The 13,278-nt window shown below is 37.2% G+C and overlaps 1 protein-coding gene across 5 annotated transcripts in view; it reads left to right on the forward strand.

Moving 5' to 3' along the window:
* Positions 1-13,278, forward strand: part of HTT (huntingtin) — a 237,460-nt gene that overhangs the window by 95,776 nt on the left and 128,406 nt on the right. For 4 of the 5 annotated variants that reach the window (XM_077136283.1, XM_077136284.1, XM_077136285.1 and 1 more), the window contains 4 exons: positions 7,113-7,317; positions 8,475-8,522; positions 10,855-10,935; positions 12,236-12,597. In XM_077136283.1, coding sequence (XP_076992398.1) covers positions 7,113-7,317; positions 8,475-8,522; positions 10,855-10,935; positions 12,236-12,597 — 696 coding nt within the window. The remainder of the gene's footprint in view (positions 1-7,112; positions 7,318-8,474; positions 8,523-10,854; positions 10,936-12,235; positions 12,598-13,278) is intronic. The other variant, XM_077136286.1, reaches the window with a different exon arrangement.

Consider the following 13,278-nt stretch of genomic DNA (forward strand, 5'->3'; position numbering starts at 1 on the left):
CTTGAAATCACTAAATAAATGTTACTATTGTGATGATGATGATGTTTGTAAAACCAGGGGTCAGGAAAAGTGTTCTTCCATCCATTTAATGAATATTTTTTGAGCACCCACTATGTATGTGTGTGATTGGTGTTGGGAATCGAGCTGAGCACCTCTGATAAGCTTTTGGCCCCTAGGAAACTTAGAGTCCTGAGCACTCATCTACAGAGTCTTGTGTGCTTAACCTTGGAAGTGGGAACATGCTTTGCTGGGGAACAGAGCAAAATAGTAAAACTTCTTTCTCCAATAAAGAGAAACCTTACAAGAATTCTAATATAATGCACTTGGCAGTTGTCTCCAGATCTTTGCAGCATACTCACTTAAGTTGTTTCATTAACATGTAACAATGTAACCCACATTTTAAGTGACTGGAATTAAAAAAAAAAATTTATTGTGGTAACATACAAAACACACAAAATTTGCCATCTTAGCCATTTTTTATGCCCAATACAGTGGCATTAATTACATTTACAATGTTGTGCTATCATGCTCACCACCTATTACCAAAACCTTTTCGTTATGCAAAACAGAAGCTCTACACCCATTAAGCAGAAACTCCCCAGTCCCCTTCCCCTCAGCCTCTGGTATCCACTGATCTACTTTCTGTGTCTATGAATTTCCCTAATTTACATATTTCATGTAGGTTGAATAATTTTTTGTCCTTTTGTGTCTGGATTAATTAATTCACCTTAATGTTTTTTTGCGGGGTGGTGGTGCATGGCCCAGGAATCAAACCTCTGTCCCCCGCATGGAAGACACGCATCCTACTACTGAGCCACTGATGCACCCCCTCAGCATAGTGTTTTAAAGGTTCATCTGAGTTGTAGCTTGTGTCAGCACTTCAGTCCCTGTTATGACATGTACACGTTTTGTTTATCCATTCATCTGTCGATGGACACTTGTGTTATTTCACTTTTTGGTTACTGTGCATAATGCTGCTATGAACACTGGGGTATAAGTATCTCCTTGAGTTCCTGCTTTCAGGCCTTTTGTGTATATACCTAAAAGTGGAGGTGCTAGGTCTGATTGGATTTTTGAACTTAATGTTATTTTGGTGTTTTGCCATATTTGATGTTTTTATTGATCTTGGTACATTTTCCTTTCTGGAAGCCAGATGGTCACATGCCGCATGTCACAGCTGAAGCTACCTGAGGGAAACGTTGGAAGTCCACAGCTGGGGTGTCTCGGGCAATCTTGACTCATTTGTTTGCTTTTGGTATAAGATGACGTAGCTTATAGTACCAGGCAACTGGATTTATGAGTTGTGACATTTACCTGTGTTCTGTAGGGTACGCAGTGGTAAGTGGCTTAAAGCAGTTCTTGCACAGAAATCATGAATTGAAGTGAATGCTGATGATTTAAGCATTAAGTTAGGTAATATTTGTAATGTACTTTCAGTCCTTACTGGCACATATGAAGGCTCTGTGAGTCCTGGTTCACGAGAAATGACTGAGCAGGAGAGGGTTCTTAGGAGAATGTTAGGGCTGACTATTCTACTATCTACTTCTCAGCCATATTACAAAACAAAAGCAGCAACAGTCTCAAGAGGTATGGCATCTGATTACATTGCCTGTGCAAAAATTAATTTTCTGGATGAACAAAAAGGGTTTTATAAATAAATTTATAAATTACATATATATAATATATGTATTTATAAATATGCATTTATATGTATTTATGAGTAAATTTTGTAAAAATAATGTATTTTATCTTTACCTTACCTTGTGGTTGTTTTTAGTTTTTTTTTCTCTTTTGTTTGGTTGTTTGCTTTTACATCCCAGTGTCCAGGGATAGCATGTCCTCCTTGAGCACCTGGAAAGGATGGAGTTGTTCTTCAGGCAGGTCTAGTGGACAGAATTGGCTCATTCAGGCTCCCTTGTATGTGTCAGTTGCTCCTTCCTTGTGGCTTTCAGAATTCTCTCTCTGTCTTTGGCATTTGACGGTTGGATTATAACATCCCTTTGTCTCTTTTTTCTCCTTCTGGCCCTCCCACGGTGCACATTGGCCCACTTGATGGTGTCCCACAGTTTTCCTAGGTTCTGTTCACTTTTATTCATTTTTTTCTTCTTTCTGCCCCTCAGATTAGATGACTAATCTGTCTTATCTTCATGTTCATGGATTCTTTCTTCTGCCGACTCCCGTCTACTGTTCAAACTCTCTAGGGAACTTAAAATTTCTGTTACTGTGGTCTTCAACTTTATTTGGTTCCTTTGTATAATTTCCATCTTTCTATTGATTTTCTCTCTGTGTTCATCTGTCATTTCCCTAATTTCCTTTAGTTCTTAGAACACATCTAGGACCATTAAAAAAATATATTTTTCTGATATGCCCCAGTCTCGTCCTCCTCATTGATGGATTCCAGTGCTTTAATTTTCTCTTTTGTCTGGCCATCACTTCTTATTTCTTTGCATGTTTTATAGTTCTGTGTTGAAAGATTTGACATTTTAATGAGCATTTTCATATTTTAATGTCTTACCACTGGCATTTAGACTCTCAGATGATTGTTCCATTAAATTGTATCCAGTTAGTGCTATGACAGAGCTTTCCTTGAAAGCCTGGAGCCAACAAACTAAAACAAAAAACAAACAAACAAACAAACAAAAACAGAAAGAAAAGAAAACACCTTTCTCAGTTTTTGCAGATTGACCTGTGTGAGCACTCTCCTTCATGACTTGTCCACATGATGAGTGTTCTAGTTTCCTAGCTGCTGGAATGTGAGATACCAGAATAGGAATGACTTTTAAACAGGGGAATTTATTAAGTTGCTAGTTTACCGTTCTAAGGCCGTGAAAATGCCCCAATTAAAGCAACTCTATAAAAATGTCCAAATTAAGACACCAACAAGAGGTTACCTTCACTCAGGAAAGGCTGATAAAGTTCACTGTTTCTCTCTCAACTAGAAAGACACATGGTGAACATGGTGATAAAGGCTAGCTTTCTTTCCAGCTTCTTATTTCATGAAGCTCCCCCAGAGGCATTTTCCTTTTTCATCTCCAAAGGTCTCTGGCTGCATGGGCTCTTGTGGTTCTGTTGTAGCTCTGCTCTCTCAGAATCCCAAGCCTTTTCCAAAATGCTTCTTCTTCTAAAGGATTCCAGTAAAATAAGATGGAGTCACATCTCCTTCTAACCCAAGTTAATACCAACAATTGGGCGAGCTGCATCTCTGTGGAGTTAATCTAATCAAGTTTCCAGTCTACAGTGCTGACTAGGAATTAGAAGAAGCCTCCTCCACAAGATTGGGTCATGATTAAAACATGGCTTTTCTAGGGCACATAATCCTTTCAAACCAGCACAGTGAGTTTAAGAGAATAGCTCCTGGCCAAAACCTAGGAGCCTCTCTGGTCCTTTCTGAACCATGTGTCTTGGGTCTGTGTGTGGTTTTGGGAATTCTACCCTTTACACAGACACAAATGTCCCCTCTTCCCTAGGACACCGACTCCTCACTCAGCATTCCTGCACTCACTGTCCCAGTCTGCAGTCTCTTGCCCCAGGTAGTACCTGACTGCTCGCTCACAGCATTCTGTAGGAGCGCTTCATGAGCCATCTGCTACACACAGGGCAGGGATGGGACAGCGAATGCCTCAGGCTACCACCAGGCAGATTGGGCCCTGAAATACATGCTCCCAGAATGTGCACGAGGTTTACTTTGCTCCCATAGGAACCAGGACCAGGGACTTACTCTGGAAGCCCGGGCCAGCTTCAGGTCAAGCTGCTGAGTGGGGTTGGGGCCATTCAGGGTGTCACGATTTCCTACTGCTTTTTAGTGGCCTTTGTCTTGTTTCTGCACTTAGCCTGTCACTGCAATCTGTTAACCGTTGTCTGGAGCTTTGGGAAAGATGTTTCTGCCTATTTTTTTTTTTTTTTTTTTTTTTTTTTTTTAAAGGAAAGACAGAGAGAAGGAAGGAAGGATAGAAGGAAGGAAGGAAGGAAGAAAGGGAAACATTTCCAAACATTTTCTTGCTTTATTGTATTTTGTTTTTTCCGTTTTTGTTACATGGGCTGGGGCCGGGAATCGAACCGAGGTCCTCCGGCATAGCAGGCAAGCACTTTGCCCGCTGAGCCACCGCGGCCCACCCCTCTGTCTATTTTTGCTGTTTGTTCAAAGCTTCTGTGGGAAGATGGAGCCCTGAATCCTTTACTCTACTATCTTCATGGTGTGGGGCCTCTTCTTTGTTTTTAAAAGAATTGAAACATCATTGTCACACCTAAAAAATGAGCATCAAATATCCACTCATCCATGGTCAGTTTTTTTCTCCACTCTTTTGAAATCAGTATCCAAGTAATACTGGTTAAATATTTAAGTATTTCTAACCTAATGGTTCACCTTCTATCTCTATTTTTTCCTTTTAGAATATATTTGTTGAAGATACCAGATTGTCCTGTGGAATCTCCCTCAGTCTGATTTATTGCTTGATTCTCCATTGTATAAATTACATTTCTTTCTTCTCTGAATTTCTTGTAAATTGTTGTAAATTGGTCATTGTAGCTAGAGATTTAATCAGATTTGGCCTATATCTTCAAATATACATAATATCTGAGTACAGTAGTTCATATATAATCTTTTGTAAATAAATATTATGTAAATATCAGGGCTGCATATTCAATTTATTTACTTTTTTTGATCAAAAATATTTTAAGACCATTGGTTTAGTGGGAGAAGCAGACAAGCAAATATTAAATAGCATGTTTTGGTGGACAGTAGAGGGTGTTGTCAGAGCTGGTAGCATGGCCCCCTGCATCAGGGAGGTCTGGGCACGCTTCTTGGAGGATGGACCTGAGGCATGAGCTAGTGGTGAGTGATGAAGACTGTATCACCAGGCAGAGGGCTTAGAGAGAGGGGAGCGTGCCACAGACAGGAACTATAACCACTGCAAAAAATGAGGCTGTGAAACTGTCGAACTGTAATCCAGTAGCCTTGATTCTTGAAGATGACTGTATAACTATATAGCTTTTACACTGTGATCATGTAATTGTGAAAAACTTGTGACTGACAATCCCTTTATCCAGTATGTGGACAGATGAATAAGAAAATAAAGACAAAAAATAAGTATTGAGGGGTATGGGGGTATGGGATGTTTTGGTTTTAATTCTTCTTATTTTTATTGTTTTTCAAATATTGAGAATGTTCAAAAATCAATTGTAATGAATGCACAACTATATGATACTGTGAACCACTGATTATATAATTTGGATGATTATGTAGTATGTGAATATATCTCAATAAAATTGCATTAAAAAGGAAAAAAGCTGGGAAAAAAGGGAAAGCATATACATATTGTCACAAGGAGAGGAAACAGGCAATTAATAACTTTAGGAAAACCAGAAAGGTTTATGTAAGAAATTTATGATCCAATTATGAGCAAATTAAATTATGAAGTAATTGTAAGCATGTAAGAGGTTATAATAAACAAGATTCCATTTTACCATTACCCTTGGGACATTCTCTTTCATGTGGCGCAGATATTATAGTAATAAAATATTTCTTGGTTTTTAAGTCCACTCGTATTAACAGGATTTTTACCTATTAGTAGTTTTTACTTAAGATAAATACTGAGTTTTTAAATTCAGTTCTTAGACTCGACTTCAGCAAAACAAAATATTTAAGCAACATTACATAATAGTATGTACACATTGTTGATCTTAATATGAAAGCATTGGTGTTGCTAACAGAATTTGGGAGTGGGGCAGATGGGGTAAGCAAGTATGGAATGCTGATTCTGTTGTTGTACATAGTGAGGAGCAAGGGATTCTTTGTTCAAAATCCATGGTTTAGGGGTGCGAGAGTAGTTCAGTGGTAGAATTCTCACCTGCCATGCAGGAGACCCAGGTTTGATTCCTGGCCCATGCACTTCCCACAAACAAGCAAACAAAAATTCAACAAATGGTACTGCATTAACAGGATACTCACATGGAAAAAGAATGAAATGTGACCCCGGCCATACAGCATACAAAATACAAACAAACAAAATCCATGGTTTAAGAAATAAAGGTATAAGCTGATCATCTACATCATGGGTTTGCAAACTTTTTCTGTACAGGAACTGATAAAGATATTTTACACCTTGTGGGCCATATTGTCTTTGTTCCAGCTACTCACCTCTACCAGTATAGTGTGAAAGCAGCCATAGATAATGCATAAACATGGCTATATTCTAATAAAACTGTATTTACGTAAACAGGCAGCAGGCCAGATTTGGCTTGTAGGCCATATGTAATTTGCTGATCTGTGATCTAGAGTCATGGAGGTTAACATCAGAAGAAGACAAATGATAAAAGTAGCTACCTCTGAGCATTTCTCTTTTTATCTTTTCTCTTTTACAGTGTCTGATTTTAAAATTTATATATTTATTAATTTTATGATATTAAAGGTAGGGTTGTCAGACTTAGCAAATGAAAATATAAGATGCCAATTAAATTTGAATTTCAGGTAAACAACAAATAATTCTTTAGTAAAAATGTGTCCTGTGCAGTTTGGGACATACTTATACCAAAAAAAGTATTCATTGTTTATATGAAATTCAAATTTAGCTGGGTACCTTGTATTTTATCTGGCATCTCTAATTACAGAGGAAATGAATAGATCCATTATGTTCCTATAATGTTTGATATAGTAATAAAAGTACAAATAAATTTGACATAATGCCTTTAAAATTTTGTCAACTCTTTCTCAATGCCACTTACAACACTGCTTCTTTTTGATTATTAAATGTATCAAACTGAGTCCACTCTAAGTATATGTTGAGCCCTTTACTAGTCACTGATTTAGGAAGATGGCATCTTACTTTTAGCACAATACTGCTTTTGTTGAAGTGCTCTATCTATTTTTAAGGAATTAATGTAAGAATGCATAAAACTTGGGAAAATACAAAATAACATGGAAGCTAATTATCACTCTAGTAGAAATGATTGGAAATTTTTTTAATTAAAAAATTTTTTTTTGATTGGAAATTTTAAGGGGAAAATTAAGGCACAACTTTTGTCAAAAAAGGCCTATTAAAGAGAAACAAGCAAAGGAAACCTAGGACACATTTTTAAAAACATGGAACAATACTTGTGTTTATCTTTCTTTCCAGGTTTATGAATTGACTCTGCATTATACTCAGCACCAAGACCACAACGTTGTGACTGGAGCATTGGAGCTGCTGCAGCAGCTTTTCAGGACCCCTCCTCCCGAGCTCCTGCAGGTTCTGACCACCCCTGGTGGTTTCGGGCAGCTGACTGTGGCTAAAGATGAGCCCAGCTGCAGAAGTCGAAGTGGGAGTATCGTGGAACTTATAGGTAAGTTATTAGGAAGGCCTACTCTTTATCATCAACTAGAACAGTAATCCTAGTTATACTTTATTGAATCGCTCATGCAGGTATCATTTCTAAACTAAAGTTTAGAAAGATTAGTGTGCAAAAGGAGGCCAAGAATTTAAAGCCTGGCCTCTAAACTCTTTTTCCTTCTGGCTGGGCTGACTCCACAAAAGTCATTTTAGCCATCATGAAGATAAAAGTTTCAGGGAAACTATTTTCAGAATCATTTGTGTCATTTGACCAGAGATGGGAGTTTTACCTTTTCATAGGGACTTTAGAGTTCCCACTTTGATCTTTTTTCCCCTGGCTCCCCTGACTTTAGGCAGTCCCTCCAATCCCTTGCTCTTGTAACCATTACCACTGCCCAGTCACTGCTGTTATTTCTGCTCTTGGGACTCAAGCTCTAATCTAAGCTGCCCCTGCTCCCTGAGAACTGCCCTAGAGGATGACCCCATTTGCAGCCCAGCCTTAGTTGGCCCGACCCTTGGGAGCTAGAACCTATGGAAACTCAGACCCTTTCTAGGACAGTGTCTGGCCCGTATAGGCTTTCAGTACAGATTTGCTGATCTACCAAGCCTCTACCAGGCCATGTCAGAGTGGGGTTGACTCTCTGTGCTGAGCTTTTAGCATGGTCCTTATCCACTGTTTAGACAAATCAGAGAGCATAGGACTGGGACTCTTAACTGCCACCTTACTGGAGCATAAATGTTGGCCTAAGCCGTGAGCAGAAAATATTAATATGCCTTGTGGACTACTCTTTGTCCTGAAGTTACCTTTTCTCTATGTGATAGAAACTTTACAAATAATTGGGAGAAATACTAATTTCAGATGATTTTTTATACTTGATAATTAGTTGATCAAATAATCTGATATTTCTGATAGAATTTGGCTTTTTAAATGCAGTTTATTTTGGTTTATTTGAAAATTTAGGTCATACCTTTAGAACTATATGTTTAAGTTGATGTAATTTTCATGTTGTAGAAATTTGAAATGTGTTTAAGCATCTCCTTTGGAAATATGCTCACCACATTTTCTTCAATTTTAATATTGAATCAAGCCTTTTGAAGATGCTCAAATTCCTTTTAGATTTATGCAGCTTGTTAATCTTACTTTGATCTGTCACTTTCTGTGATTTACAGCTGGAGGGGGGTCTTCATGCAGCCCTGTCCTTTCAAGAAAGCAAAAAGGTGATTATTTCAGAAATCAGAGTCTTGTATTTGGATCTTACTGCTTTTTCTATAATTCCTAATGCAGTGTACTCTTATCTATACCTCTTCTCAACATAATGGTTGTATGTTTAAATGCTACTGGAATCTGATAACTAGGCCTAAATAGGTCTGTAGAGTGGCTCTTAAACATGAATTTTGTATCAGAATTGTTTATCATGTTTCTAATGCTTCAGGTTAGTAGGAGTGGACAAACTTTTTCTTTAAAAGGCGAGATAGATATTTCAGCCTGTGGGTCATGCTGTCTCTTTTGCAGCTGTTCAACTCTGCCCTTTTCAAGAAAGCAGCCACATACAATCTGTAAACTAATAGGTGTGGCTGTTCCAGTAAAACTTTATTCACAAAGACTGCAGTTTGTCTACTCCTGCTTTACAGAAATGAATTATGCTTTATAAAGATAATTTATCTTCACAATTTATCTTGTTTAATGTAAGTCAGAAGTATTACTGTTAATTTTGGCCTTGTTATCATTTTTTAGTCATATTTAACTTTGTATACACCAAGTGTTGAGATAGAATTTACTTAATTTTGTTAATCAAAATGTTGCTGTTTTATTCTGGTAGTTTGAGTACCTATATCCTTACTTTGCAGTGCCAATTATTTTCTTTTCCAGCCTGAATTTCCATGGGAAAGAATCGCTGTCATATTCTATCTTGAAATCATAAAGACCTAATAATCCCCTTTTCTTATCATGATTTGAGTATTTAACTGAGAGTTTAATACCCAATATTATTTGTAGTATTGATTTGGATCTTAACAGCACACTCCTATATTTTGGCCTTCACTGAATTAAGTAAATGTTTCCCAGAAGAACCTGGAATCAATAATATTTTGGCCACTATAGTGTGGAATACTTAATCAAGCTTGAGATTTTGCTGAAACTTTGAGATTGTTTAAAGGCCAAAAGAATTCTAGGGAAAATTAATCTCTATATTCTTGAAAAAGGAAGAGGTTTTGGGCATATGACTAAGTTATTCTGAAACTTGTCTTATTTGTTTCTGAGTCTTTTTTCCAGAGACAGATATAGAAGATGACTGGTTTACATTGTTGGGATGGGTTATTTTGTCCTTTTCTGTCCTTTTCTCTTTTCAAGTGTTGTTTCCGTTTATAGTCATGGTTTTCAAACTTTTCTATCATAAGCAAAGTCCTTTTTCCCAGGTGAAATCTGCCAGTATATAAGATAGCTGAAAGCAGAATTGTTCTGTTTGGAGCTAGGATTCAGTAGTTGGGGTACTGGGGAGTGACCTGTAGTCCCATCTCTGACACTAGCTCTGGCCCTTGCTCCTTTGAAGAACTTGTCCTAGGGAGGGCTGCACGGGACACATTTTTGGAAACTGCTGATTTGGAGGATAGAAATCTCTGTCATTAAGATCTGGAGCTACCTTTTTGGAATTTTGTTTGATTTCCCAAGATAAACAACTTGTTCCTTAGTTAAGAGCCCTATTTTTTTAGTAGATACGCTGAGTTGTTGTATTAGTTTTATATATGTAAATTGGGTTTTCTTTTTATTTCTTTGCTTTTAATGTTGTATCTGTGTATGCTTATCTTATAGGAGTTATCACACCTATGATCTTTTCTTTGAAGAGGAGTGAAATTAGAAAGTGGGGATATCAGTAATTATTTGGATAGCATCATTTTGTGAAATTCATATGTGATACAACCATCAAGATTTAATGAGTCATGTTTAAATCCTGTTAAGACTTTCAGTTTCTTTTTTTCTCATTAATATTATTTGGAAACCATGAAATATAAATATAATTTATATATTTTTAGAACTTTACAAAAGGTGAAATTTTATTTCATCCTCCCAGATCTTATCACGCTTGAATTCTGGTTGTCAACCATAAAGTCTAGCAAATTAAAATATAAGGAAGTAAAAGTGTCCTTTAAATAATAAACTTTTATATATAAGTTCTGGTGTGCCTTTGGAGATTTGGTATGAATATTCTAAGCTTAGGCTGTGCAACCAAAACTTACTGTTTCAAGATTAAATAGTAATATATTATTTGTTATCCATAGTAGCCAAAAGTAATATTTATTAATTATTAAAATATTCTGCTATATAGTATGAGAATCATTGCTTTTAACTCTTTCCACATAGGTTTACTGATTTTAATTACATTCTAAAAGAATGTTTCTACTTCATTCTTTATACATAGTACCCTGGAGTTCTGAAAGTATTTATATATGATGATAAACTGTTTGAGAGGGTAAATTAAATATGCTTATAATTTTCAACTTAGTATGCACATTTATTTAATTGTAAAAGGAGTGTTGCTGCATCATTTAATAGGTAAAGTTCTCTTAGGAGAAGAAGAAGCCTTGGAAGATGACTCTGAATCAAGATCAGACGTCAGCAGCTCAGCCTTTGCAGGTAGTCTCTATTTATATTTAGCTGTCTGTATTGATCTTCATTTACCCCTCTGCCCACTTAACTCTTTTCCTCTCTCCATGCACTGCTCCATGGAGAGTCCTACTGGAGGATCATAGTACCCTCAGTTTGCTAAAGTTGGGGAAAGCCCAAGCTTCTTTTATAATGCTTACTTTGAAACATACGGGTGTATGTTTCTTGTATCCAATGTTTGCTGTTTTCCTTGGTTAAGGCAGTTTTACAATTAAGCTTATGCTCCCGGAGCCCAAGTTTTGTGGGGTCGGGTATGGTGAGCTGGTAGAAGTGTCTCATGAATTGGTTGGTAGTGGGGAAAGAAGAGGATTAAAAATTGTCTGAGGATAATTTAATTGGAAAGAATCTACATTTGTTTACAGGTAGTTACCTAATTATATATTCTTTGTTCACCTTGTAAAAGATGAGTATTGAACAAGATTCTGATAATTGTATTAAATGAGGGTGGTTTTGGTTGAATCCTATACAAAAGAATATTCTTAGATAACTGAAAATAAGACTAAAATATTTGGGAGGAAACCTCTGAACAGTTCTAGTGATGGTGATTTATTCATTGATTTTACAAAGTAGAAGTTTTTTTTCTGATTGTGCAAATAAAAAAATTTTAGAACCAAACATTTGCAACTCTAAAGAAGTCCTCACTGACCCAGTTGCCTCCAGGAATGACCACTATTCACAGCTCAGTGTTTATCTTTCTGCAGTGAATTTAATGTAGTTGTTTTGTTTTTGAATGGGAATTTAAAAAACGAGAGGAGGAATATGTGGTATAAATTTTTCCTGCAGAAGAATAGGCCTGGCTTAGAGATCAAAACAGGGTTTTGGAAGAAGGTTCACCCCAAGGAGAAGATGAATTTACCATTGTTTCTGACCACTGCTTGTTTTGGAGTGTGGGAGTGGGTCTCCATATCAGGCTGCTCCTGAATTGTAAACATCTTTATTGTTGCTTCTTACTTAAGAGCTGGAGGTGGTAATGTTACAGCTGTACTTTCTCCAGTTTTTGCAATGAAACACATTTTGAGACTATTGATAGCATTTAAAAAATATCTGTTAGTTATCCTTATTTTGTCCCTATGCAAGGACTATAGTAAAAGGCAATTTTAGTAGTGTTTGAAGGATGCATTATTACTTGCCTCTGAAATTTACTAGTTTATACTTTCACTGTATTTCAGGGTCTTTTGCAGTTAAAACATTTAATAATGGTGAATTTTTTTGTTACTTTGAAAACATTTGTTTTCAAATGTTTGTTGAATTAATGTTTCTGTTCTTTCAGCCTCAATGAAGGGTGAGATCACAGGTGAATTGGCTGCTTCTTCAGGGGTTTCAACTCCGGGGTCCACAAGTTCAGCTGCTGACTCCGCAGGTCATGATATTATTACTGAGCAACCCCGGTCACAGCACACTCTGCAGTCGGACTCTGTGGATCCAACCAGTTGTGACTTGACAAGTGCTGCTACCGATGGAGATGAGGAGGATATTCTCAGCCACAGCTCCAGCCAGATCAGTGCCGTCCCATCTGACCCTGCCATGGACTTGAACGATGGGACCCAGGCCTCCTCACCCATCAGTGACAGCTCCCAGACTACCACCGAAGGGCCTGACTCAGCGGTGACCCCTTCAGACAGTTCTGAAATTGTAAGTGGGCAGAGAGACATCTTGGTCTTCAGAGGGGCCTGTCGTATCTCCAGGGGCCTGAGCTCCTCCCTGGAGGCCTGGACTTGGACACTTCTAGTCATTCTTATGTTCCTGTCTAGCCCCACTAATAGCAGAGCAGAGGTCATCAGCTCAGATCTTTAATTAAAGAGCTTGATCTTATTTGATAACTTTACTGAAGGTGCCAACTTAGTTTCACTTGTACAGAACAAGGGAGTTAAATAATTTCTTATGTGAATTATGCTGAAATTTAGAGCATTGCAAATGCTTTTAAGAACTTGTTGAACACGGGCTAAATAACACCTTAAAGAGTCTGATCAAAAAGTTTAGTACAAATACATATTGAATTTTACCCCTCAATTTTAGTTTAAACATTTGTACTGTAAAGTATTTGGCTCCTATTGAAAATATTACGAACATGTTTTTTTGTCTTGCCTCCAAATTTTAAGTATGCCCAGCTTTTCTGAAATGAAGTTGAATTGCTGGGATGAATAAGAAATATTTGAATTACAAATGGTGAGATCAGGCACCTGGATGTCCCTACTGGTGACTGATGTGGTATCATTTAGATAGAGTTTCTAAAGGCAATGGAGATTTATATTTACTCATTTGGTGAAGTTTATAAATATACATCTGGAGATTTATTTTACTCTTTTTTTTAAC

The sequence above is a fragment of the Tamandua tetradactyla genome, chromosome 19, assembly GCF_023851605.1.
Source record: "Tamandua tetradactyla isolate mTamTet1 chromosome 19, mTamTet1.pri, whole genome shotgun sequence".
Taxonomy (NCBI): domain Eukaryota; kingdom Metazoa; phylum Chordata; class Mammalia; order Pilosa; family Myrmecophagidae; genus Tamandua; species Tamandua tetradactyla.